We start from the raw sequence: 25438 nt of genomic DNA, 5'->3' as shown, positions 1-25438 counted from the left end.
GTTTCTTAGAGTGAGTAGTAAGTATATTTTTAGGCCTAATTTCTCTCCTCTTCTGCTTTTAAAAATAAAAAATGCAATAAAGACAATACATTTTCTTTAGAGCAAATGTTTTCCTGTGCCCCTATATTCTTTATATGAAATGATCTTTTCATTATTTTCTTTTGACTGATTTTCTTTTGTTTTTAGTTTTTTAACTTTCTAATTTATTAGAGTATCATCTACCAATACAATCTGTTCAAATATTTTTAAAAGATTTTTTAAAGTTCATTTTATGATACCTTTATGATTAATTTTTATCAGCATTTAATAGGCATATGTAAAACTATAAGCTTTGTTTAAGAGCTAAGAATTTTTCTGTATAGTTGTTAAATCAAGTTTGTGGATTGTATTAATCAATTTCACTATTTCTGTATTCATTTCACTTTATTTTGTTTATATGTGTATTTCTGACAAAATTGTACTGATTTCTTATTTCATTGAAATAAGTTTTTTTGCATATTCAATACCCTTTGCTTTATATAATTTAACTTTTAAATTGTTTATGCTGTTTAGTCAGCTTAACCTTGAATTTCATATTGTGTGATATTAATATAACACTCATGCTTTCTTTGGGCGGCACTTTAGCTGATATTTTTTGGCTCCTCCCTTTATTTTAAACTTTTCCTTGTCATTCAATTTTAAATGTTTCTTATAAACAGCCTGTATATGTCCTTTGTCTTTTTAACTCATCTAACAGTCTGTCTTTTAGTGGGAGAATTCAGCTTTCTTTTGAATTCTAATGTGTGATGCTTTTTTTTTTTTTTAATTTTTACCTTGTTACTTATGTTTGTGACTTTTTTCATTTTTCCTAATTTAAAGTTTATATTTATTTCCCAGTTTCCCCTTATTTATGTGTCAATTATTATGTATCTTTCCATTTCATTATTGGCCACCTTCCCTTTCGATTGTTCATAAATCCAATTTTTCTCTTTGTTTTAACATGAAAAATGATACCAACATTTTCCCTCACCTTCACACACTAATCCTCTCCTTTAATGTTCCTAAATTTCTTTGGAGATAATTTAATTTTTAGGTCCAGATTTCTGTTAGACGTTTCTGTTAAAAATTCATATTGAGCAGTTATTATGTATTATGTATACTTTATTATTCATTTAGTTAATTCTGTATAGAAGGTAAAATAATTACATTCTTTGTTTCTTTTTACATGGATGGTTTTATTTCTGATTCAGTTATTGATCCCTTAGAATCCTTTCTGAAGTTAAATGGGGCAGTAGGTGATATGATCTTTAGCTTGTACTGCTTTTTTCCTAGCAATCTAGATGTTACTGTTCTTTCTTGTCAATTCCAGCATTACAAATGAGAGGTTCAATGTTAATCTGATTATTTTTTAGTGTTAAATAATTATTCTTCCTGGTAACTTATAAGATTTTCTTTTTATCCTTAAAGTTTAGGAATTTTAGTATGATATTCTTGAAGGTGTTCCTTTTTCTTCTTTAGTCCTGCCTGGATCTTGGAATGCCCTGTAAGGGTGCAATTCAATCTTTTCTTTAGTTCACAGAAATTTTCTTTCATATTACTTTAACTATTGCCTCTCTTCTATTGGACTTCCCTGGTGACTCAGATGGTAAAGTGTCTGCCTACAATGCGGGAGACCCGGGTTCGATCCCTGGGTCGGGAAGATCTCCTGGAGAAGGAAATGGCAACCCACTCCAGTACTCTTGCCTGGAAAATTCCATGGACGGAGGAGCCTGGTAGGCTACAGTCCATGGGGTCGCAAAGAGTCGGACACGACTGAGTGACTTCAATGTCAATGTCTCTTCTATTATATTTTTCTCTTTCCCCCTTCTAGAGACTCTTTAGGAACTCTTTCTGTGATTGGTATGTTAGTTAGGTTGCTTTAATCTGTTCTTCAAGGCCTTGTTCTTTTTCCTTTATGATTTTCACCTCTTCATATTTTCAGTTCATAATTTGAGATTTCTTCCAGGTGATCCTTTAGTTACTCTTGGTCACCATTTACAGTCCATCTTCTCTTTTAATTTATCTACTGAATTATTCAGCTTGAAGATTTTACCTTTACATTTTCACTTATTTTCTTAAAATCTGTAGAAATTACTTTTTGCTCTCTACTCGACTCTTCTTAGGTAGTCACACTATTTTTGACCTCACTGTTTTGTCCCTATCCTTTGGGAAATCTGTTAGGTCTGTTCTCTCCTTCTCTCTCCTGTCATTGGGTATGTGGTTCACATATGCATTGGGGTTCAGGTCGAGCTGTTAGTGGATCTTAGGTTGTTTTAATCCTATAAAAAATCTCAGCCTGCACTGCAGCAGCTCGCATGTTGTATATTTCATGTATACTTGGAGGGTGCTGTGCCTTCCTTCTAATCTTCCTGCATTCCCAGCCTCAGGAGGACAAGGGACTCCTTCTCCTCTTGAGTGTCCCCTGAGCACATACTTGTGCAGTTATGTATGTGTAGAACTCTTCTGGGTCTTGCTTGGAGCTCAGAGCAGAGCAAGTCCTACACCAGTCCTCTTTCAAGATACTTATAATCCATGGCCACATTCTTCAGGCCCTGCTCACTATATCACCGACTGGCTCAAGAGAGGCAAATGGATTGGATTTGGGATTGAAGTGGAGAAGGTAAATAAAATCCAAGGTTCGTTTTCTCCCCAGAGTCTTGAATTTTTATGCTTTATTCATAGCCTGAGTTGGCATTTCATCCCTCTATGCCTTTATCATGTCTTTAATGGCATTGCAGAAGAAATTTCTATTTGGAAAGCCTATCTTTGACTGTCGTGGTTTTCTCCAACCCGTCCTATGCATAACCTCTTGGACTTTACTAGGAAGTGGACTGTACTATACTTGGACTATTCTAGGAAATGCCCTTTTAAGATGCGCTTTGGACAAATAAACTCCTTTTGGAGAGTTTCTTGGTTTTAGATAACACTTCTGAGAGAGTTTATTTGTCCCTATGCAAATTTTATTAAACAAGATATGAATGATCCGAATATCTATGCAACACAGAAGCCAGGTACACTAGGACAGAGACCAGGAATAAGAGGATAAATAGATGAAGAAATAGGAGCTGGAGGAAGAATCAGCTTTGTGTTATCAGCGGTGCTAGAAAAAGGATGTCATAACATGGACATTGAAAGTCATGTATAATCAGAAAACCTTATTCTGGCCAATAGTCATAATCTGTTCTTTTCATAAGCCATCTACTGGACTTGCCAACAAGTAGTATTAGAAGAGATTATGAATTAAAGGGACCCATTCTGTTCCAGAAAATTAAAACAAGGAAGCATTCAGTTGAATCTCAGTGGATGAAAGAAAATACTGTACCCTATATTCATATGTTGTAAAGTTAGTACAAATGTATATATATTTATGTTTAAACATTGGCCTTAAATATTTGAGATTTGAATTATGCACACATGTTCTCCCTAATGTTGATATTCAGTTTGTGCTAATCAGCCTCAGGCAAAGAGAATTTGAATTATAAAACATGTGTAAACTTCACATTGAATGGTAATTAGTCTGTGCAGTTTAGTGGCACTTAATATTGAGGTTAATAGTTCAGTAAAAAATTTTAAATGTAAGTGACTTGATCCCCAATTTATATGGGGTTGATAAACTGAGAATTAGTGAAAGCTTCTATTCTCTGTCAGTAAGAATTTACTTCCTGACTTTATATCTAAGTCTCTATTTACGTTTATTATATGTATGAATATGGAGGCAGGTGACTACATGTGAACTTTGACATTTATCACAGGCCCAGACCAAAGAAAATGTAACCTTCTGGAATAGAAACTGTTCTCTCACCTTTTTGTTATTTTCTAAATTTTTGTCTGGGGTGTTATTATGAAATATGTTTCCCTTCTTTTTTTCTTTTCTTTTCTTTCTTTTTTTTTCATGTTTCCCTTCTTAACTTTGAGTTGCTTTAGCTTAAAGAAAGCTTTTTGTTAAAGTAGAAGGAGCAAGAATAATTGGTTACTTGTTTATATTAAGATTTGTTGGGTGGGTGAAAAGGTGACAGTAGGCATTTAATATGTAGACCAACATGGGGAGTAAAGTTATAAAACTTCTTGAGTTTTGTACTTAACATCATATGTATGTAATTAAGACGAGAACTTGAACTTTCCATGACATAAGAACCTGTGTCGTTACCACTATGTACTTTGCCTTAAGAATTCAGTTTGTCCTACAAAAGGATTTTGAAAATAAATCATGGAAGGACCCGTATAGAAGTCCTTTTTTTTTTTCTTGGTGCAGAAATGTTATTATTTTTAAATCCTTAACTCTAGAAAATATGTTAGTAGGTTAAAATTTGTGTCTTTATAAACTGTATGTAATACTCCATGAAGACTGAATATTAAACAGCAGTGCTTCGGTGTTCTAGAGCCATAATTAGACTACTGTTTGCAAATTGCCAAAATTCAGTGGGTTAACAAACCAATTAAAAAAAAAAAAACCTCAAGGATATTAGATTTCAAAATGTTCTTCCCTAATTTAGTTTGTCCATTATACTTTATATTAATTATTCATAGTATTGCTTAACATGCCAGGAAATGTCTTATAATAGAATTTATAAAATAACGTCCTTTCAGTAATATGAATATGTACTGTCTTTAGCATTCTGCTTTTAAATCTCAGATTAAATATTTTATAAGGAATTATCTAGTTTAATGGATAAAAGCATGTCTTTGCTTAGTAACTTCACTCATTTTAGAATTTTTAAATCAAATGCTCACTTGAGAATAATAAATGGAATAATTGGTATATGTCATTTTTTTGTTGAGCAAATAAGATACAACTTTTTGTAATAAGAAAAATGTATATTCCACTATCATTAAACAATAATTTTTCATTTGGGGTATGGATTTATGAGGTTGATCTATATATATTTGTGTGGTTTTTTTATTTTTTATTTTTTTCTTATATAGACCCAATTGGTAGATTTTTCATTTTCATGAAAAGCATAGTCTTTGACTACTGGTGTTTCCCGGGTCCTGCTAGATACTTAATGAATATAAGATTGGTTTACATATCATTAGACTTCAGTGGGTAAGTTAGAGGTGAAATATAACAACAGGTCTGAAGATACAAGTTCCAGTTGAAACCCTGGGCATTTAATTGCGTTTGGTTCTGTTAGGAGGTGAAAGTAAACAGGAAAGAGCTTGTCTTTTAGTATTGGTCTGGATTTTTGCATATCCAGATGCAAAAAATCTACTTTTATCTTCTTCTGTTTCTTATTCTTACTATTCATGACAGAGGTTCAGAAACTGGTAAGTATGAACTCAGATTGTGTTCCTAGATAGAAAGCTTATTTATAGGTTTTATATTCTGAAATGTTTATATGAGTAAAAATATTGGTAACACATTTAAAATGAAATAGAGATTAATTCTTTCCTCATGATTATACAATAGTAGTTGCTGGAAATTTTTCAGTCCATTTGATGACCATTAGGTGAAATCTTTGTTCTTTTATTTATTTATTTATTTTTGCTTTATATATATATTATTGAAGTATAGTTGACTTACAGTGTTTCAAGTGTACAGCAAGGCTGATTCAGTTATATATATACACACATATATTATGTTTCGGATTATTTGTCATTATAGGTTATTATGAGATATTCACTATAGATCACTGTGTTATACAGTAAACCTTTGTTGCTTGTTGCATATCTATGTTTTTATTTTATTTTTTTCATTTATTTTTATTAGTTGGAGGCTAATTACTTCACAACATTGCAGTGGTTTTGTCATACATTGACATGAATCAGCCATGGAGTTACATGTATTCCCCATCCCGATCCCCCCTCCCACCTCCCTCTCCACCCGATTCCTCTGGGTCTTCCCAGTGCACCAGGCCCGAGCACTTGTCTCATGCATCCCACCTGGGCTGGTGATCTGTTTCACCATAGATAATATACATGCTGTTCTTTCGAAACATCCCTACCCTCACCTTCTCCCACAGAGTTCAAAAGTCTGTTCTGTACTTCTGTGTCTCTTTTTCTGTTTTGCATATAGGGTTATCTTTACCATCTTTTCTAAATTCCATATATATGTCGTTAGTATGCTGTAATGTTCTTTATCTTTCTGGCTTACTTCACTCTGTATAATGGGCTCCAGTTTCATCCATCTCATTAGAACTGGTTCAAATGAATTTCTTTTTAACGGCTGAGTAATGTTCCATTGGTGATATGTACCACAGCTTCCTTATCCATTTCTTGCTGATGGGCATCTAAGGTTGCTTCCATGTCCTGGCTATTATAAACAGTGCTGCGATGAACATTGGGGTGCACGTGTCTCTTTCAGATCTGGTTTCCTCGGTGTGTATGCTCAGAAGTGGGATTGCTGGGTCATATGGCAGTTCTATTTCCAGTTTTTTAAGGAATCTCCACACTGTTCTCCATAGCGGCTGTACTAGTTTGCATTCCCACCAACAGTGTAAGAGGGTTCCCTTTTCTCCACACCCTCTCCAGCATTTATTGCTTGTAGACTTTTGGATAGCAGCCATCCTGACTGGCGTGTAATGGTACCTCATTGTGGTTTTGATTTGCATTTCTCTGATAATGAGTGATGTGGAGCATCTTTTCATGTGTTTGTGAGCCATCTGCATGTCTTCTTTGGAGAAATGTCTGTTTAGTTCTTTGACCCATTTTTTGATTGGGTCATTTAATTTTCTGGAATTGAGCTGCAGGAGTTGCTTGTATATTTTTTGAGATTAATCGTTTGTCTGTTGCTTCGTTTGCTATTATTTTCTCCCAGTCTGAGGGCTGTCTTTTCACCTTCGTTATAGTTTCCTTTGTTGTGCAAAAGCTTTTAAGTTTCATTAGGTCCCATTTATTTAGTTTTGCTTTTATTTCCAATATTCTGGGAGGTGGGTCATAGAGGATCTTGCTGTGATTTATGTCGGAGAGTGTTTTGCCTATGTTCTCCTCTAGGAGTTTTATAGTTTCTGGTCTTACATTTAGATCTTTAATCCATTTTGAGTTTATTTTTGTGTATGGTGTTAGAAAGTGTTCTAGTTTCATTCTTTTACAAGTGGTTGACCAGTTTTCCCAGCACCACTTGTTAAAGAGGTTGTCTTTTTTCCATTGTATATCCTTGCCTCCTTTGTCAAAGATAAGGTGTCCATAGGTTCGTGGATTTATCTCTGGGCTTTCAATTCTGTTCCATTGATCTATATTTCTGTCTTTGTGCCAGTTCCATACTGTCTTGATGACTGTGGCTTTGTAGTAGAGTCTGAAGTCAGGCAGGTTGATTCCTCCAGTCCCATTCTTCTTTCTCAAGATTACTTTGGCTATTCGAGGTTTTTTTGTATTTCCATACAAATTGTGAAATTAATTGTTCTAGTTCTGTGAAAAATACCATTGGTAGCTTGATAGGGATTGCATTGAATCTATAGATTGCTTTGGGTAGTATAGCCATTTTGACAATATTGAGTCTTCCAATCCATGAACACTGTATGTTTCTGCATCTATTTGTGTCCTCTTTGATTTCTTTCATCAGTGTTTTATAGTTTTCTATGTATAGGTCTATATCTATGTTTTTAATTAGAAATCTAGCATTATATTCATACTAAGTCAAACAAATGGAATCAAAATGTCATAAATTTTTAGTTAGGCAAAAAAGTGCATAGGTTTTCTAAAATATATATATTATACATATTATATGTATGTATAGAAAAGCTTTTCTATTATGCTGATAAAAGCTTGAGAAAGAATATCAAAAAAGAAAAAAAAGGAAGAGATGGAGAAATTGGAGAACATAAACTAAATTAAATGGGAGCACTGAATATGAACTAGAAAAAGTGAGACAAACTAGACAAAAGTAAAAGATCATCATATAGTCCAGTTGTTTTTAAACATGGCTGCTCATTAGAAACATCTGGAGCTTTGGAGAAAAAAAGCAATACATGGGCATTTGTATTTTCAAATTTTCTGAGGTAATTCTGATATGCATCTGGATTTTAAAAAGTGATTACAGGTTTTTCTATTAAATGGTAGTTTTGGTGAGATAGAATTCTATTATTTTTCTGTTGAACAATCATGATGCAGTGGTATTAAATGAGTAATAGTTACATAATCACAATGGTAAAAGATGTTTATCCGTTTTCACAATCAATAGCGAAACCAAAAAAAAAGATAATTACGTTTGCAAGCCATGATGGCACCATGATTAGCCTGACAATATAAAATAGTTACATATGATTTTGGGGGTCAAGCAGAGTGTTGTGGTAAGTAGAAGTGCAGAAATATACATGTTTTCCTTTCCACAGCCAAGTCTGTGTCTTTTGGTTGGTGCAGTTAATCCATTTATATTAAGGTAATAATTGATATGTATGATCCTATTACCATTTTCTTAATTGTTTTGGGTTTATTTCCTGTTGGGTTTTCCTTGTCTTGTGTTTGCTGCTTAGAGAAGTTCCTTTAGCATTCATTGTAAAACATTTAGTGGTGCTGAATTCTCTTAACTTTTGCTTGGCTGGAAAGCTTTTGATTTCTCCATCTAATAAGGAGAGTTTTGCTGGGTAGAGTATTCTTGGTTGTAGTTTCTTCCCTTTTGTCACTTTAAATGTATCATGCCGTTCCCTTCTGGTTTGTAGAGTTTCTGTTGGGAAATCAGCTGATAACCTGATGAGAATTCCCTTGTATGTCATTTGTCATTTTTCCCTTGTTGTTTTTAATAATTTATCTTTGTCTTTAATTTTTGTCAGTTTGATTACTGTATGTCTTGGTGTGTTCCTCCTTGGGTTTATCCTGCCTGGGTCTCTCTGTGCTTACTGGGCTTGGTTGACTGTTTCCTTTCCCATGTTAGGAAAGTTTTCAGATATTATCTCTTCAAATATTTTCTCAGATCCTTACTCTTTCTCCTCCTTCTGGAACCTCTATAATGTGAATGTTGATGCATTTAATGTTGTCTCAGAGGTCTCTTAGGCTATTTTCATTTTTTTTGTTTGTTTTTCTCTTTGTCTATATTCTGTCCTGTAGCAGTGATTTCCCCATTCTGTCCTCCAGGTCATTAATCTGTTCTTCTGCCTCGGTTACTCTACTGAGGATTCTTTCTAGTGTATTATTCATCTCTTTTTGTTCTTTAGTTCTTGTAGGTCTTTGGTAAACATTTCTTGCATCTTTTCCATTGTTTTCCCAAGATCCTAAATCATCTTCACTATCATTATTCTGAATTATTTTTCTGGAAGGTTGCCTATCTCCAGTTCATTTAGTTGTTTTTCCGGAGTTTGATCTTGTCCCTTCATCTGGGACATAACTTTCTGCTTTTTCATTCTGATTAACTTTCTGTAATATGGTTTTTGTTCTAGCTGCTGTGGGGTTGTGATTCTTCTTGCTTCTTCTGTCTGCCCTCTGACGGAGGAGGCTAAGAGGCTTGTGTAGGCATCTGGATGAGAGGAATTGATGGTGGGAAAAACTGGGTCTTGCTCTGGTGGGCAGGATCTTTCTCAGGAAAGCTTTAATCCAGTTATCTGCTGATGGATGGGGTTGAGCTGTTTGGTCTGAGGCAAGCCAGCCCTGGGGTCTGTGGGCTCTATGGTAGGGTTAACTGTGAACCTCAAGAGGGTTTACACCAAGGGGGACCTTCCAGGACTGCTGCTGCCAGGGCCTCCGTCTTTGTGGTGAACCCTGGCCAATCACACCTCCACCAGAGACCCTCCAACACTAGCAGGTAGTTTTGATTCAGTCTCCTGTGGGGTCTCTGCTTCTTTCCTCTGGGTCCTGGTGTGTACAAGATTTTGTTTGTGCCCTGCAAGACTGGAATCTCTGTTTCCTCCAGTCTTATGGAAGTCCTATAATCAAATCCCTCTGACCTGCAAGGGCAGATTCCCTAGGGATTCCCAGTCTCTTTGTGGGATCCCTAGTCTGGGAAGCCTGATGTGGGGTTTAGAACCTTCACAACAGTGGGAGAACTTCCTTGGTATTATTGTTTTCCAGTTTGTGGGTCACCCACCCAGCAGATTTGGGATTTGATTTTATCATCATTGTGCCCCTCCTACCATCTCACTATAGCTTCTTCTTTGTCTTTGGATGTGGGGTATCTTTTCTTGGTGAGTTCTAGCATTCTCCTGTCGATGGTTATTCAACAGCTAGTTGTGAATTTGGTTCTCTCACAGGAGGTGATGAGTACACGTCTTTCTACTCCTCCATCTTGAACGATAAGACTGAAATCTTTGTTCTTTTAGGTTTTTCTTTCCTTTCCTTTTATTTTCATTCCTTTTCTTTGGTTTTGTTGTTGTCGCTAGTGGATGGGAGACATATTCCTTAACTGAAGAAGTTTGGTTAGAAAAAAATTGCTCTTTATTTAAAATTGAGAATTATTTTATTTCTTTTTGAAGTCTTGTGATTCTTCATATTAAAAAGTTATTAAAATGTAATATTATCTACTTCAGTATGTGACCTTTGGCTGTTTTTCCCACCTCCTTTTCAATCTTTGCTGCAGTTGCATGCCACTCCCTAAATATAATCTGTTTTAGTTGTTTTAGTTCATTATAATCCATGGTCTCCATGTACCTTTTCATTCTCATATTTCTAGAAATTACCTGCTTATCCTTGAGGACCTAACTGAGGTGTTAATTCTCCACAAATCTCTGAATTATTCTTGTCTCCATCCCTCCATAGAATTAATTCCCTCTCTTCCTTTTGTCATCATAGCCCTTTATAGGTGGCTCCAAAACAGCTAGCTATTCATCATAGACGTGTCGTAGTTATGAAGAGTGGGGGCCATGTGTTACCCAGCCTTGTCGCGTCTAGGACAAGCATGAAGCGAACATTTGTTGAATTGAAATGTTCAGAACGCCATGCTTGTCATGATTGAGAAAACAACTTGCCTCATTAAATTCCTCGATCACGGTTGCCCGCACTCACTGTTGCTTGCATACCCTACTCCCACCTGTTCTATGGCGGTTGTCGGGTTCTATTCAAATGCATTTGGGAGCGCTCAGCAGAGGATCCTTTTGAGGAGCTGGAGTGCAAGGGGACTGGTGTTTAGCCTTCACTGACGTTTTGTTTTGAGAGTCTGCTTTGCTTCGCACCTTTCTGCAGGATCCTAACAGGAGCATCCACACCAGCAGCAGCAGCAGCAGCAGCAGTTGTAGCAGCAGCAGCAGCAGCAGCAGCAGTAGCAGCAGCAGCAGCAGCAGCAGCAGCAGCAGCAGCAGTAGCAGCAGCAGCAGCAGCAGCAGCAGCAACCAGTTTTTCCAAGCCTCACAAATTAATGAAGGAGCACAAGGAAAAACCTTCTAAAGACTCCAGAGAACATAAAAGTGCCTTCAAAGAACCTTCCAGGGATCACAACAAATCTTCCAAAGAATCCTCTAAGAAACCCAAAGAAAATAAACCACTGAAAGAAGAAAAAATCGTTCCTAAGATGGCCTTCAAGGAACCGAAACCCATGTCAAAAGAGCCAAAACCCGACAGTAACTTACTCACGATCACCAGTGGACAGCAAGATAAGAAGGCTCCTAGTAAAAGACCCCCCATTTCCGATTCTGAAGAACTCTCGGCCAAAAAGAGGAAAAAGAGTAGCTCAGAGGCTTTATTTAAAAGTTTTTCTAGCGCCCCGCCACTGATACTCACTTGCTCTGCTGATAAAAAACAGATAAAAGATAAATCTCATGTCAAGATGGGAAAGGTCAAAATTGAAAGTGAGACGTCAGAGAAGAAGAAATCAACTTTACCGCCATTTGACGATATTGTGGATCCCAATGATTCCGACGTGGAAGAGAATATGTCCTCTAAGTCTGATGTGAGTAGTCTGCTTGTTTTTTTCCTTTTCCTTGTTAGTTTTTTGATAGCTTCAGGATAAAGATGGAGGAAGAAAAATGACAGTTGCACCATAAAATGGTAGCAAGAAAGGAGACACGGCCTAGAAATGACTTTCCTTGACCAATGGAAAGAAGGAAATGAAATCATTAAGGAGTCTGCAGATGTGTAGGCTATGATTTAAGTTGTTTAAGGAAAGATATATTCCATAGTATAATGACGGGTCATTTGAATAGCAGCTGAAAAATCTAGATGCTCATCAGGACTTAGTTGCTATGCTTTTCAGTGACTGTGGATTTAGGAAAGTGAGAAGAATGCAATGAAACTGGAATACATCAGAAAGTAAATTTTAAAAAGAAACAAAATATTAGGGTGCAGTTATAGTGTTGACCTTTTTGTTCAATAGAATTATGTAGTTTGTTTATGTAGACTAAAAATTGGTGATAGTATTTTTTTAGTACTTTTATTGAGGCAAAATTTTTATAACAATATACTATATATTTTAAATGTGTGATTTGATACATTTTGATGTATATGTATGTCATGAAACCAGATAATGGTATTTTGAAAATGAAATATTTAATTGTTCCCCCCAATAATATAACTGCCGGTTTGGAAAGGGGTAGTGTATAATTTTCATTAAAAGGTTTGCTGATGGGTAGTATTGTCTTTTATGTGTTCCTTGAAGAACATCTAGCCATCTAATAATCCCCCAGAATATTATTTGATGTTAAGACTTAAACTTACAATTACAGATTTCTTAGAGTTGGAAAGGACTTTCAGGTTATCTATTCTAACCTCCTTCCAATGTAGGAGATCCTACATTTCTAGTGACAGCACTGTTAGTTATTCCTTTCTATTTCTGGAGACTGAACATTATTTACTATGAAGTTATCTCTTCCTCAATTCCCATTTTTCTCTAACTTTGGCCCTCTGCTGTCACTTATCAGTCATGATTGGTCCCACTAATCTCTTTGAGTTGTCGGTATTTCTAGACAATGGTCAGGGAAGACTTCTGGCTAAAAATCACCGATCATTTTAGAATACTTCTCTTTCTGTTACATAGAGAGGCTACACTAAAGTTCCTAGCTGAAAGGCTGGCAAGGGCTAGGAGGCCTTAGCAGATTCTCCATTTGCACTGGTCTGGGTAGAAAGACAGCCAGGGTTAAGAGATGGCATCAGATCAAGAGACCACCTCCATCCTCCCTACTCTGGGTAGAGTATTTGGGCTCATGTCAAAATTTTAAATCAGATTAGGGGCAGAGTAGCATATAAAACACTGGAGATGGGGCAGTCTATTCTAGTGTTCGGTAAAGGCCTTAAAGTGATCATTTGTGAAATGGAGATGAAAGCAATAGATTTCACAAGCATTTATTTTTCCTCCTTTGCTTTATTCCTCTCCTCTTAATTCACAACTTGCTCTCAATACAGAACTTTTTTGGTATGTTTGACTTTTATTTCAAGTCACTCTGAAATGCTCGTTGATGCTGTTGGGGTGTGACCAGTCTATCAAGATCGTCAAGTTTAGCAACTTTGTCGCTCCATATTCTGTCCTGTTGTAGTTCTTCTAGAACAGAGGTTTTCCAGTTGTGGTTTGTGATTTACCAGTGAGCCATGAAATCAATTTAGCATGTCATCACCAGCATTAAAAAAGGAAATAAGAATATATTGTAACTAGTATGGGTAAGTAGTGGTTTGTGAAATTTTTATTTCAGAGACTGTGTGTGTATTTCTTACAGTAGTTGGTCATCATCAAAATTTTGAAATGCACCTTTCTTGAATATTTGCTGATTTGTGAGAAGACCAAAGAACATTAATAAAACATTATTTTAAAAAAATCCTTACTTATTTGGTTGCATTGAATCTTTGGTTGTGGCTCTCGGGCTTCAGTAGTTGCAGCTTTCGGACTCTAGAGCACAGTCTCAATAGTTGCCACTTGGGCTTAGTGGCCCTGCAGGATGTGGGTTTTTAGTTTCCTGACAGGGATTGCGCCCATGTCCCCTGGATTGGAAGGCAGATCTTAACCACTAGAGCACCAGGGAAGTCCCCATAAAGCACTATTGAATGAGCTTTCTACATGAAGTTATCACAAATGATCTTCCTCTTTAGCTAACTCTGTGTATTCTTAGTTTTGTTTGATTCTTGCCCCCTCCCTTTCATATGTAATTTTATTTTATTTATTTATTTATTTATTTTTCACTTTGTCAGTTTTTTTTTTTTTTTATTAGTTGGAGGCTAATTACTTCACAACATTTCAGTGGGTTTTGTCATACATTGACATGAATCAGCCATAGAGTTACACTTATTCCCCATCCCGATCCCCCCTCCCACCTCCCTCTCCACCCGATTCCTCTGCATCTTCCCAGTGCAGCAGGCCCGAGCACTTGTCTCATGCATCCCACCTGGGCTGGTGATCTGTTTCACCATAGATAATATACATGCTGTTCTTTCGAAACATCCCACCCTCACCTTCTCCCAGAGTTCAAAAGTCTGTTCTGTACTTCTGTTCCTCTTTTTCTGTTTTGCATATAGGGTAATTGTTACCATCTTTCTAAATTCCATATATATGTGTTAGTATATTGTAATGTTCTTTATCTTTCTGGCTTACTTCAGTCTGTATAATGGGCTCCAGTTTCATCCATCTCATTAGAACTGATTCAAATGAATTCTTTTTAACGGCTGAGTAATGTTCCATGGTGTATATGTACCACAGCTTCCTTATCCATTCGTCTGCTGATGGGCATCTAGGTTGCTTCCATGTCCTGGCTATTATAAACAGTGCTGCGATGAACATTGGGGTGCACGTGTCTCTTTCAGATCTGGTTTCCTCAGTGTGTATGCCCAGAAGTGGGATTGCTGGGTCATATGGCAGTTCTATTTCCAGTTTTTAAGAAATCTCCACACTGTTCTCCATAGCGGCTGTACTAGTTTGCATTCCCACCAACAGTGTAAGAGGGTTCCCTTTTCTCCACACCCTCTCCAGCATTTATTGCTTGTAGACTTTTGGCTAGCAGCCATCCTGACTGGCGTGTAATGGTACCTCATTGTGGTTTTGATTTGCATTTCTCTGATAATGAGTGATGTTGAGCATCTTTTCATGTGTTTGTGAGCCATCTGTATGTCTTCTTTGGAGAAATGTCTGTTTAGTTCTTTGGCCCATTTTTTGATTGGGTCATTTAATTTTCTGGAATTGAGCTGCAGGAGTTGCTTGTATATTTTTGAGATTAATCCTTTGTCTGTTGCTTCGTTTGCTATTATTTTCTCCCAGTCTGAGGGCTGTCTTTTCACCTTCGTTATGTTTCCTTTGTTGTGCAAAAGCTTTTAAGTTTCATTAGGTCCCATTTTGTTTAGTTTTGCTTTATTTCCAATATTCTGGGAGGTGGGTCATAGAGGATCCTGCTGTGATTCATGTCAGAGAGTGTTTTGCCTATGTTCTCCTCTAGGAGTTTTATAGTTTCTGGTCTTACATTTAGATCTTTAATCCATTTTGAGTTTATTTTTGTGTATGGTGTTAGAAAGTGTTCTAGTTTCATTCTTTTACAAGTGGTTGACCAGTTTTCCCAGCACCACTTGTTAAAGAGGTCTTTTTTCCATTGTATATCCTTGCCTCCTTTGTCAAAGATAAGGTGTCCATAGGTTCGTGGATTTATCTCTGGGCTTTCAATTCTGTCCCATTGATCTATATTTCTGTCTTTGTGCCAGTTCCATACTGTCTTGATGACTGTGGCTTTGTAGTAGAGTCTGAAGTCAGGCAGGTTGATTCCTCCAGTCCCATTCTTCTTTCTCAAGATTACTTTGGCTATTCGAGGTTTTTTGTATTTCCATACAAATTGTGAAATTAATTGTTCTAGTTCTGTGAAAAATACCGTTAGTAGCTTGATAGGGATTGCATTGAATCTATAGATTGCTTTGGGTAGTATAGCCATTTTGACAATATTGATTCTTCCAATCCATGAACACTGTATGTTTCTGCATCTATTTGTGTCCTCTTTGATTTCTTTCATCAGTGTTTTATAGTTTTCTATGTATAGGTCTTTTGTTTCTTTAGGTAGATATACTCCTAAGTATTTTATTCTTTTTGTTGCAATGGTGAATGGTATTGTTTCCTTAATTTCTTTCTGTTTTTTCATTGTTAGTATATAGGAATGCAAGGGATTTCTGTGTGTTAATTTTATATCCTGCAACTTTACTATATTCATTGATTAGCTCTAGTAATTTTCTGGTAGAGTCTTTAGGGTTTTCTATATAGAGGATCATGTCATCTGCAAACAGTGAGAGTTTTACTTCTTCTTTTCCTATCTCGATTCCTTTTACTTCTTTTTCTGCTCTGATTGCTGTGGCCAGAACTTCCAACACTATGTTGAATAGTAGTGGTGAGAGTGGGCACCCTTGTCTTGTTCCTGATTTCAGGGGAAATGCCTTCAATTTTTCACCATTGAGGGTGATGCTTGCTGCGGGTTTGTCATATATAGCTTTTATTATGTTGAGGTATGTTCCTTCTATTCCTGCTTTCTTGAGAGTTTTTATCATAAATGGATGTTGAATTTTGTCAAAGGCTTTTTCTGCATGTATTGAGATAATCATATGGTTTTTATCTTTCAATTTGTTAATGTGTTGTATTACATTGATTGATTTGTGGATATTAAAGAATCCTTGCATTCCTGGGATAAAGCCCACTTGGTCATGGTGTATGATTTTTTTAATATGTTGTTGGATTCTGTTTGCTAGAATTTTGTAAGGATTTTTGCATCTATGTTCATCAGTGATATTGGCCTGTAGTTTTCTTTTTTTGTGGCATCTTTGTCTGGTTTTGGAATTAGGGTGTGGTGGCCTCATAGATGAGTTTGGAAGTTTACCTTCAATCTGCAATTTTCTGGAAGAGTTTGAGTAAGATAGGTGTTAGCTCTTCTCTAAATTTTTGGTAGAATTCAGCTGTGAAGCCATCTGGTCCTGGCTTTTGTTTGCTGGAAGATTTTTGATTACAGTTTCGATTTCCTTGCTTGTGATGGGTCTGTTAAGATCTTCTATTTCTTCCTGGTTCAGTTTTGGAAAGTTATACTTTTCTAAGAATTTGTCCATTTCTCATCCAAGTTGTCCATTTTATTGGCATAGAGCTGCTGGTAGTAGTCTCTTATGATCCTTTGTATTTCAGTGTTGTCTGTTGTGATCTCTCCATTTTCATTTCTAATTTTGTTAATTTGGTTCTTCTCTCTTTGCTTCTTAATGAGTCTTGCTAATGGTTTGTCAATTTTGTTTATTTTTTCAAAAAACCAGCTTTTAGCTTTGTTGATTTTTGCTATGTTCTCTTTAGTTTTTTTTGCATTTATTTCTGCCCTAATTTTTAAGATTTCTTTCCTTCTGCTAACCCTAGGGTTCTTCATTTCTTCCTTCTCTAATTGCTTTAGGTGTAGAGTTAGGTTATTTATTTGGCTTTTTTCTTGTTTTTTGATGTAAGCCTGTAATGCTATGAACCTTCCCCTTAGCACTGCTTTTACAGTGTCCCATAGGTTTTGGGTTGTTGTGTTTTCATTTTCATTCATTTCTATACATATTTTGATTTCTTTTTTGATTTCTTCTATGATTTGTTGGTTATTCAGAAGCATGTTATTTAGCTTCCATATGTTTGAATTTTTAACAATTTTTTTCCTGTAGTTGAGATCTAATCTTACTGCACTGTGGTCAGAAAAGATGACTGGAATGATTTCAATTTTTTTGAAATTTCCAAGACCAGGTTTATGGCCCAGGATGTGATCTATTCTGGAGAAGGTTCCGTGTGCACTTGAGAAAAAGGTGAAATTGATTGTTTTGGGTTGAAGTGTCCTATAGATATCAATTAGGTCTAGCTGGTCCATTGTGTCATTTAAGGTTTGTGTTTCCTTGTTAATTTTCTGTTTAGTTGATCTATCCATAGTTGTGAGTGGGGTATTAAAGTCTCCCACTATTATTGTGTTACTATTAATTTCCTCTTTCATACTCGTTAGCGTTTGCCGTACATATTGCGGTGCTCCTATGTTGGGTGCATATATATTTATAATTGTTATATTTTCTTGGATTGATCCTTTGATCATTATGTAGTGTCCTTCTTTGTCTCTTTTCACATCCTTTATTTGAAAGTCTATTTTATCTGATATGAGTATTGCGACTCCTGCTTTCTTTTGGTCTCCGTTTGCGTGAAATATTTTTTTCCAGCTCTTCATTTTTAGTCTGTATGTGTCTCTTGTTTTGAGGTGGGTCTCTTGTAGACAGCATATATAGGGGTCTTGTTTTTGTATCCATTCAGCCAATCTTTGTCTTTTGGTTGGGGCCTTCAACCCATTTACATTTAAGGTAATTATTGATAGGTGTGGCCCGTTGCCATTTACTTTGTTGTTTTGGGTTCACGTTTATACGACCTTTCTGCATTTCCTGTCTAGAGAAGATCCTTTAGCATTTGTTGAAGAGCTGGTTTGGTGGTGCTGAATTCTCTCAGCTTTTGCTTGTCTGTAAAGCTTTTGAATTCTCCTTCATATCTGAATGAGATCCTTGCTGGGTACAGTAATCTAGGTTGTAGGTTATTCTCTTTCATTACTTTCAGTATGTCCTGCCATTCCCTTCTGGCCTGGAGGGTTTCTATTGATAGATCAGCTGTTATCCTTATGGGAATCCCTTTGTGTGTTATTTGTTGTTTCTCCCTTGCTGCTTTTAATATTTGTTCTTTGTGTTTGATCTTTGTTAATTTGATTAATATGTGTCTTGGGGTGTTTTGCCTTGGGTTTATCCTGTTTGGGACTCTCTGGGTTTCTTGGACTTGGGTGGCTATTTCCTTCCCCATTTTAGGGAAGTTTTCAGCTATTATCTCCTCGAGTATTTTCTCATGGCCTTTCTTTTTGTCTTCTTCTTCTGGGACTCCTATGATTTGAATGTTGGGGCATTTCACATTGTCCCAGAGGTCCCTGAGGTTGTCCTCATTTCTTTTGATTCTTTTTTCTTTTTTCCTCTCTGCTTCATTTATTTCCACCATTTTATCTTCTACCTCACTTATCCTATCTTCTGTCTCCTGTTATTCTACTCTTGGTTCCCTCCAGAGTGTTTTTGATCTCATTCATTGCATTATTCATTTTTAATTGACTCTTTTTTATTTCTTCTAGGTCTTTATTAAACATTTCTTGCATCTTTTCAATCTTTGTCTCCAGGCTATTTATCTGTAACTCCATTTTGTTTTCAAGATTTTGGATCATTTTTATTATCATTATTCTAAATTCTTTTTCAGGTAGATTCCCTATCTCCTCCTCTTTTGTTTGACTTGGTGGGCATTTTTCATGTTCCTTTACCTGTTGGGTATTTCTCTGCCTTTTCATCTTGTTTAGATTGCTGTGTCTGGAGTGGGCTTTCTGTATTCTGGAGGTCTGTGGTTCCTTTTTATTGTGGAGGTTTTACCCAGTGGGTGGGTTAGACGATTGGCTTGTCAAGGTTTCCTGGTTAGGGAAGCTTGCGTCGGTGTTCTGGTGCGTGGAACTTGATTTCTTCTCTTTGGAGAGCAATGGAGTGCCCAGTAATGAGTTTTGAGATGGGTCTATGTATTAGGTGTGACCTTGGGCAGCCTGTATGTTGACGCTCAGGGCTATGTTCCTGTGTTGCTGGAGAATTTGCGTGGTATGTCTTGTTCTAAAACTTATTGGCTCTTGGTCGTGGTTGGTTTCAGTGTAGGTTTGGAGGCTTTTGGACGGTCACTTATTACTTAAAGTTCCATGTAGTCAGGAGTTTTCTGATGTTCTCAGGTTTTGGGCTTAAGTTTCCTGCCTCTGGATTTCAGTTTTATTCTTCCTGTAGTCTCAGGACTTCTCCAACTATACAGCACTGATAATAAAACTTCTAGGCTAATGGCGAAAAGATTCTCCCCCGTTAGGGACACCCAGAGAGGTTCACAGAGTTACATGAAGAAGAGGAGAGGGAGGAGAGAGATAGAGATGAGGAGGAGGAGAAAAAGGGGGACTCAAGAGGAGAGAGACAGATCTATGCAGTTGTCTGTTCCCAGAGTGTTCTCCGTAGACCAGACACCCACAAAGATTTACAGAATTGGATTGGGAAGAGAAGGGGAAAGGAGGAAATAGAGGTGTTCTGAGGTAGAAAACAGAAAGTCAAGATTGGGAGAGAATAATCAACACACTCCTGAATAAAAATGGGAACTGAATATTGGATTCTTAAATGTTCACAATTTATATCATATACTGAAAAACAAAAATTAAAAATCTAGAGTAGAGGTTAGACTCTTAAAAATACTATATTAAAAACAAAAACCAAAACACACACAAAAAATTTTAGAAATATATATGAAGTTCCATTAAAAAATAGGGCTTCTCTTCTTTTTTTTTTTGTAAGGTTATAGTGTATTGAAAATGAAAATTAAGGAGTAGTAGAGGAGTACTAGAGGACTTTAAAAGAAATAAGAGAAAAAGAAAAATAGAAAATAGAAGAGAAAAAGGAAAGAAAAAAAAAGAAGGAAAAAGAAAGAAAGAAAAAAAAAATTTTTTTTTCCCTAATTAAAAAAATCGTAAAAATCTATGAAAATGAAAGTTAAGGAGTAATGGGGGAGTAATAGGGAATTTTAAAGGAAAATAAAAGAGAAAAAATTAAAAAAGAAAAAAAAAATTTTTTTCTTACTTAAAAAAAAAAAAGTAAAAATATATCTAGGAATTTCTCTGGAGCTGTTGCGGTCAGTGTGGGTTCGGCTCAGTTTCAGATAGCTCCTCCTTCCAGCTTACACTTCTCGATATCTACAGGCCCCTTCCGGTGTAGTCGGTGTTTTCTACAGGGATTTTAATCTGTTGCACTGGTCCTTTCTGAAGCGGTTCCCTTTGTTTATTTGACTTCTGTTTGCCAGTCTGTTCAGAGCCTCATTTCCGCCCTGACACAGGCGGGCAGAGGTGGACTCTTATTCAGGTAGCTAGTTCCGTCGCGCTGCGGGGAGGGGCTGGCGCTGCTTTCTCCGTCTACACTGCTCAGGCTCCCGGCTGCTCTATATGGAGCGCGCCCCGCGCTGCGCGCGGTTCCAGCTCTCGGGTGTTCCACAAAAGCACAGAACAAAAAGCTGCGCCTGCTCTTTGTGCCTTCCCCGTCAGAGCGGTCCAGGCAGCCAGGGGCTTGACTGGCGCACTCTCCCCGGGTGTGGTACGCCCACTCCCTTCTGCGGTCCCAATCTCAGTTTCTGCCAGCGCCAGTCGGGTGTGTGCACCTTCTGCCCTCGGTGTTCCCAGCCCCAGTCCCCGCCTGCGCCGGTCGGGTGCCTGCGCCCTGTGTCTCCCCGCGACCCTCCTGGCGGATGTCGACCATCCAGAATCTCAGGAGGTCTTTGATTAGAAACTGGAGGCCTGTTTGCAGTGTGGCAGGGGATGCGGTCCTTGGGGCCGAGCTTGCCCCCTTCCCCTCCCCCCTGCCTCCTGCCTCCGGTGGGGCTGGGCCATCCGCAGCCTGCGAGCTCTTCTCTGGACTTTCTCAGTCCCTTTGTTCTGTAAACGGCTGGCAGTGTGTTTGGGCCGGTTAATTTTCTCTCTCTCTTTTGCTCTCCCACAGTTCAAGTTGGCAACTCACAAAAGCTCCCTCCGATTGTCCTCAGGGCACTCAGGCCCGGAACCTACCCCAAGCAATGCCGCCGGCTCCTCTCCGTTCTGCCCCCACTTGCTGGTGTCTGGGGTACTTTTCTGCTGGGAGTTGCTTTTAGGCTGGTAATCTGTGGTGGGTTTTATTTATTGTTTCCCTCCCAGTCAGGTTGCCCTCCGAGATTCAAACACTTCCCCCAGGCCCGCCAGTGCGAGGGTTTCCTGGTGTCTGGAAACGTCCTCTATTAAGACTCCCTTCCTGGGACGAATCTCCGTCCTTAGCTCTTTTGTCTCACTTTTTATCTTTTATATTTTGTCTTACCTCCTTTCGAAGACAATGGGCTGCTTTTCTGGGCGCCTGATGACCTCAGCTAGCGATCAGAAGTTGTTTTGTGAAGTTTGCTCTGCGTTCAGTTATTCTTTTGATGAATTTGTAGGAGAGAAAGTGGTCTCCCCGTCCTACTCCTCTGCCATTTTGGCTCCTTCCATATGTAATTTTAAAGATACAACTTTTCCTAAATTTCGTGTTCAACTTGATAAATTTATCCAAAGCAATATCTTGAAAAACCTTCTGGAATGAAGAGTTAGAGTTGTAATTCCATTTGGTAGATAGGAAATTTGTAAGATGGTTCATGACAAATTAAAGCCACCTATCCAGTGATTGTAATGGGGGTTTTTGTAGTAGTTTGCATATCATTACAATGAAAGCCTCTAAAGACTTTTGGGTATTCAGTTAAATTGAGTCGCAGAGTTGTGTCCGACTCTTCGCAAGCCCAAGGACTGCAATATGCCAGACTTCCCTGTCCATCACCAACTCCTGGAGTTTGCTCAAACTCATGTGCATTCCGTCAGTGATGCCAGCCAACCATCTCATCCTCTGTCGTCCCCTTCCCCTCCTGCCTTCGATCTTTCCCAGCATCAGGTTCTTTTCCAATGAGTCAATTCTTTGCATCAGGTGGCCAAAGTATTGGAGTTTCAGCTTCAGCATCGGTCCTTCCAATGAATATTCAAGACTGATTTCCTTAAGGATTGACTGGTTTGATCTCTTTGCAGTCCAAGGGACTCTCAAGAGTCTTCTCCAACAACCCAGTTAAAAGGATCAATTCTTTCATGCTCAGCTTTTTTTATGGTCCAGCTCTCACATCCATACATGACTACTGGAAAAGCCATAGCTTTAACTAGATGGACCTTTGTTGGCAAAGTAATGTCTCTGCTTTTTAATATCTGCCTAGGTTTCTCATAGCTATTCTTCCAAGGAACAAGCATCTTTTAATTTCACGGCTGCAGTCACCATCTGCAGTGATTTTGGAGCCCAAGGAAATAAAGTCAGTCCCTGTTTTCATTGTTTCCCCACCTATTTGCCACGAAGTGATGGAACCAGATGCCATGATCCTTGTTTTTTGAAAGTTGAGTTTTAAGCCAACTTTTTCACTCTGCTCTTTCACTTTCGTCAAGAGGCTCTTTAGTTCCTCTGCTTTCTGCCATAAGGGTGGTATCAATCTGGTGCTCGCTTCGGCAGGCACATATACTAAAAATAGAGTGGTTTCATCTGCATATCTGAGGTTATTGATATTTCTCCCTGCAATATTGATTCCAGCTTGTGCTTCATCCAGCTTGGCATTTCACATGATGTATTCTGCATATAAGTTAAATAAGCAGGGTGACAATTTACAGCCTTGACATACTCCTTTCCCAATTTGGAACCAGTCCATTGTTCCATGTCCAGTTCTAACTTGTTTCTTGACCTGCATAAAGATTTCTCAGGAGGCAGGTGAAATTGTCTGCTATTCCCATCTCTTTAAGAATTGTCCACAGTTCGTTGAGATTCACACAGTCAAAGACTTTGGCATGGTCAATAAAGCAGAAGTAGATGTTTTTCTGGAACTCTCTTGCTTGCTTGAAATGTTCCCTTGCTACGTCTAATTTTCTTGAAGAGTTCTCTAGTCTTTTCCATTCTATTGTTTCCCTCTATTTCTATGCATTGATCACTGAGGAAGGCTTTCTTATCTCTCCTTGCTATTCTTTGGAACTCTGCATTCAGATGGATATATCTTTCCTTTCTCCTTTGCCTTTCACTTCTCTTCTTTTCTCAGCTATTTGTAAGGCCTCCTCAGACAACCATTTTGCCTTTTTGCATTTCTTTTTCTGGGGGATGGTTTTGATCACCTCCTCCTGTACAATGTTACGAACCTCTGTCCATAGTTCTTCAGGCACTGTGTCTATCAGATCTAATCCCTTGAATCTGTCACTTCTGGTGTATAATTGAAGGGATTTGATTTAGGTCATACCTGAATGATCTAGTGGTTTTCCCTAATTTCATCAATTAATGTCTGAGTTTTGCAGTAAGGAGTTCGTGATCTGAGCTACAGTCAGCTCCCAGTCTTGTTTTTGCTGACTGTATAGAGCTTCTCCATCCTCAGCTGCAAAGAATATAATCTGATTTTGGTATTGGCCGTCTGGTGATGGCCATGTGTAGAGTTGTCCCTTGTACTGTTGGAAGAGGGTGTTTGCTATGACCAGTGCGCTGTCTTGGCAAAACTCTGTTAGCCTTTGCTGTGCTTCATTTTGGGGTTATTTAGGTATAAAATCCAACAACTGTACTTTCCTTATTGGTTTTCTAGTAGTGCTTTTATCGTTGCTGCTATTTTATCGTTGCTGCTTTTGGTTTAATATTCTAAATATAGGTGGTAGAACAGAAAAGAAGTGACTAAAAGTTGTTTGAAGTAAGCCAGGGTCCAAAAGACTTTATGTGTGCAAAGGAGGATAAAAAGAGGGTTGAAATTCCCTTTCTCCACTGGTTAAGGTAGCTTGTGTTTGGCCTTTCTGCTACCTGGTGACCCTTCTGTGGTTAAGACCAAAGGAACAGGAAGCAATTGTAATGGAGAGCACTAAGCTACCCCTGGCCTCCCTTGGCAAGCAATTGATTGGATAGCTTGGGACAGACCCATCTTCAAGGACACCATTCCCATTTTCCTGGTGGTAAGCCTTTCTGCCTCTGAGTAAGTAGGATCAGATGACCTGATCTGTCTGAGGACCTTTCCGGCTTCATTATTTGAACATCAGTCAGATTTATGTTCATTGGTGGAGGGCCGGGTAGAGGGTAATTTTGCACATAGCAGGCAGAGATCATGGACTTTGGGAACAGTAGAAGGACACAAAAGGAAATTGAACCAAGTATGAAGAATTGGGAAGGGCCAGAGGAAAAAGATTATTCATCTGGTATGTCTGTAAAGAAAGTATCTTGTCTTGGCACAGGATAGTTAGGATTAAAAGGAAATGAAAGTGAAGTCGTTCAGTCATATTCGACTCTTTGCGACACCATGGACACCAGGCTCCTCCGTTCATGGGATTTTCTAGGCAAGAGTACTGGAGTGGGTTGCCATTTCCTTCTCCAGAATTAAAAGGAAGAATTTTTTAAAAGAAGCTTTTCGATAATTAAGTTAGATTTGGGTTTTATATAAAAAATAAAAATCAATGTTGTTAAGATGGGTTAGGAAGCTTAGATTGTTGATTCATATGTTTCTTCGTTTGATTCTCTTTGTATGTTTCTTGGTTATGATTTTTATATACTTTTGTTTTTAAAAATATATATATTTACTTATTTATTTATTTGGCTGTATTGGGTCTTAGCTGCAACACGTGAGGTCTTTTGTTGCAGAGCATGGGCTCTCCATTTGTGGCATGTGCTCAGAAGTTTGCAGTTTGTGGGCTTAGTTGCTCCATGGCATGTAGGATCTTAGTTTCCCTACCAGAGATTGAGCTCATGTCCCCTGCATTAGAAGGTGGATTCTTAACCACTAGACCACCGGAGAAGTCCCTGATTTTTGTATACTTTGTATGTGAGTACTCAGAGAAAAAAGAAGTGCATCCTTGGTTTATATGCCTGTATGATTTTTGAGGAACCATTTATTTGTTGATGTGCATGTGGGTAGGGAGGTAGTAATCAAGTAATTAGGAGTCTGCACTCTGGTGTCAGACAGGCTGTTTTTGTTGTTGTTGTTGTTGTTTTAATCAGCTTTTTATTTTGTATTGGAGTGTAGCCAATTAACAGTATTGTGATAGTTTCGGGTAGACAGTAAAGG

At 37.8% G+C, this 25438-nt stretch overlaps 1 protein-coding gene across 1 annotated transcript in view; it reads left to right on the top strand.

Moving 5' to 3' along the window:
- MLLT3 (MLLT3 super elongation complex subunit) overlaps positions 1–25438 on the top strand; it is a 288355-nt gene that overhangs the window by 195063 nt on the left and 67854 nt on the right. Inside the window, 2 exon segments of the mRNA XM_043486609.1 lie at positions 11062–11204; positions 11206–11764. Of these exon segments, the coding sequence (XP_043342544.1) occupies positions 11062–11204; positions 11206–11764 (702 nt within the window).

The sequence above is a fragment of the Cervus canadensis genome, chromosome 14 (assembly GCF_019320065.1).
Source record: "Cervus canadensis isolate Bull #8, Minnesota chromosome 14, ASM1932006v1, whole genome shotgun sequence".
NCBI lineage: Eukaryota > Metazoa > Chordata > Mammalia > Artiodactyla > Cervidae > Cervus > Cervus canadensis.
This window is presented reverse-complemented; position numbering and strand designations above follow the sequence as displayed.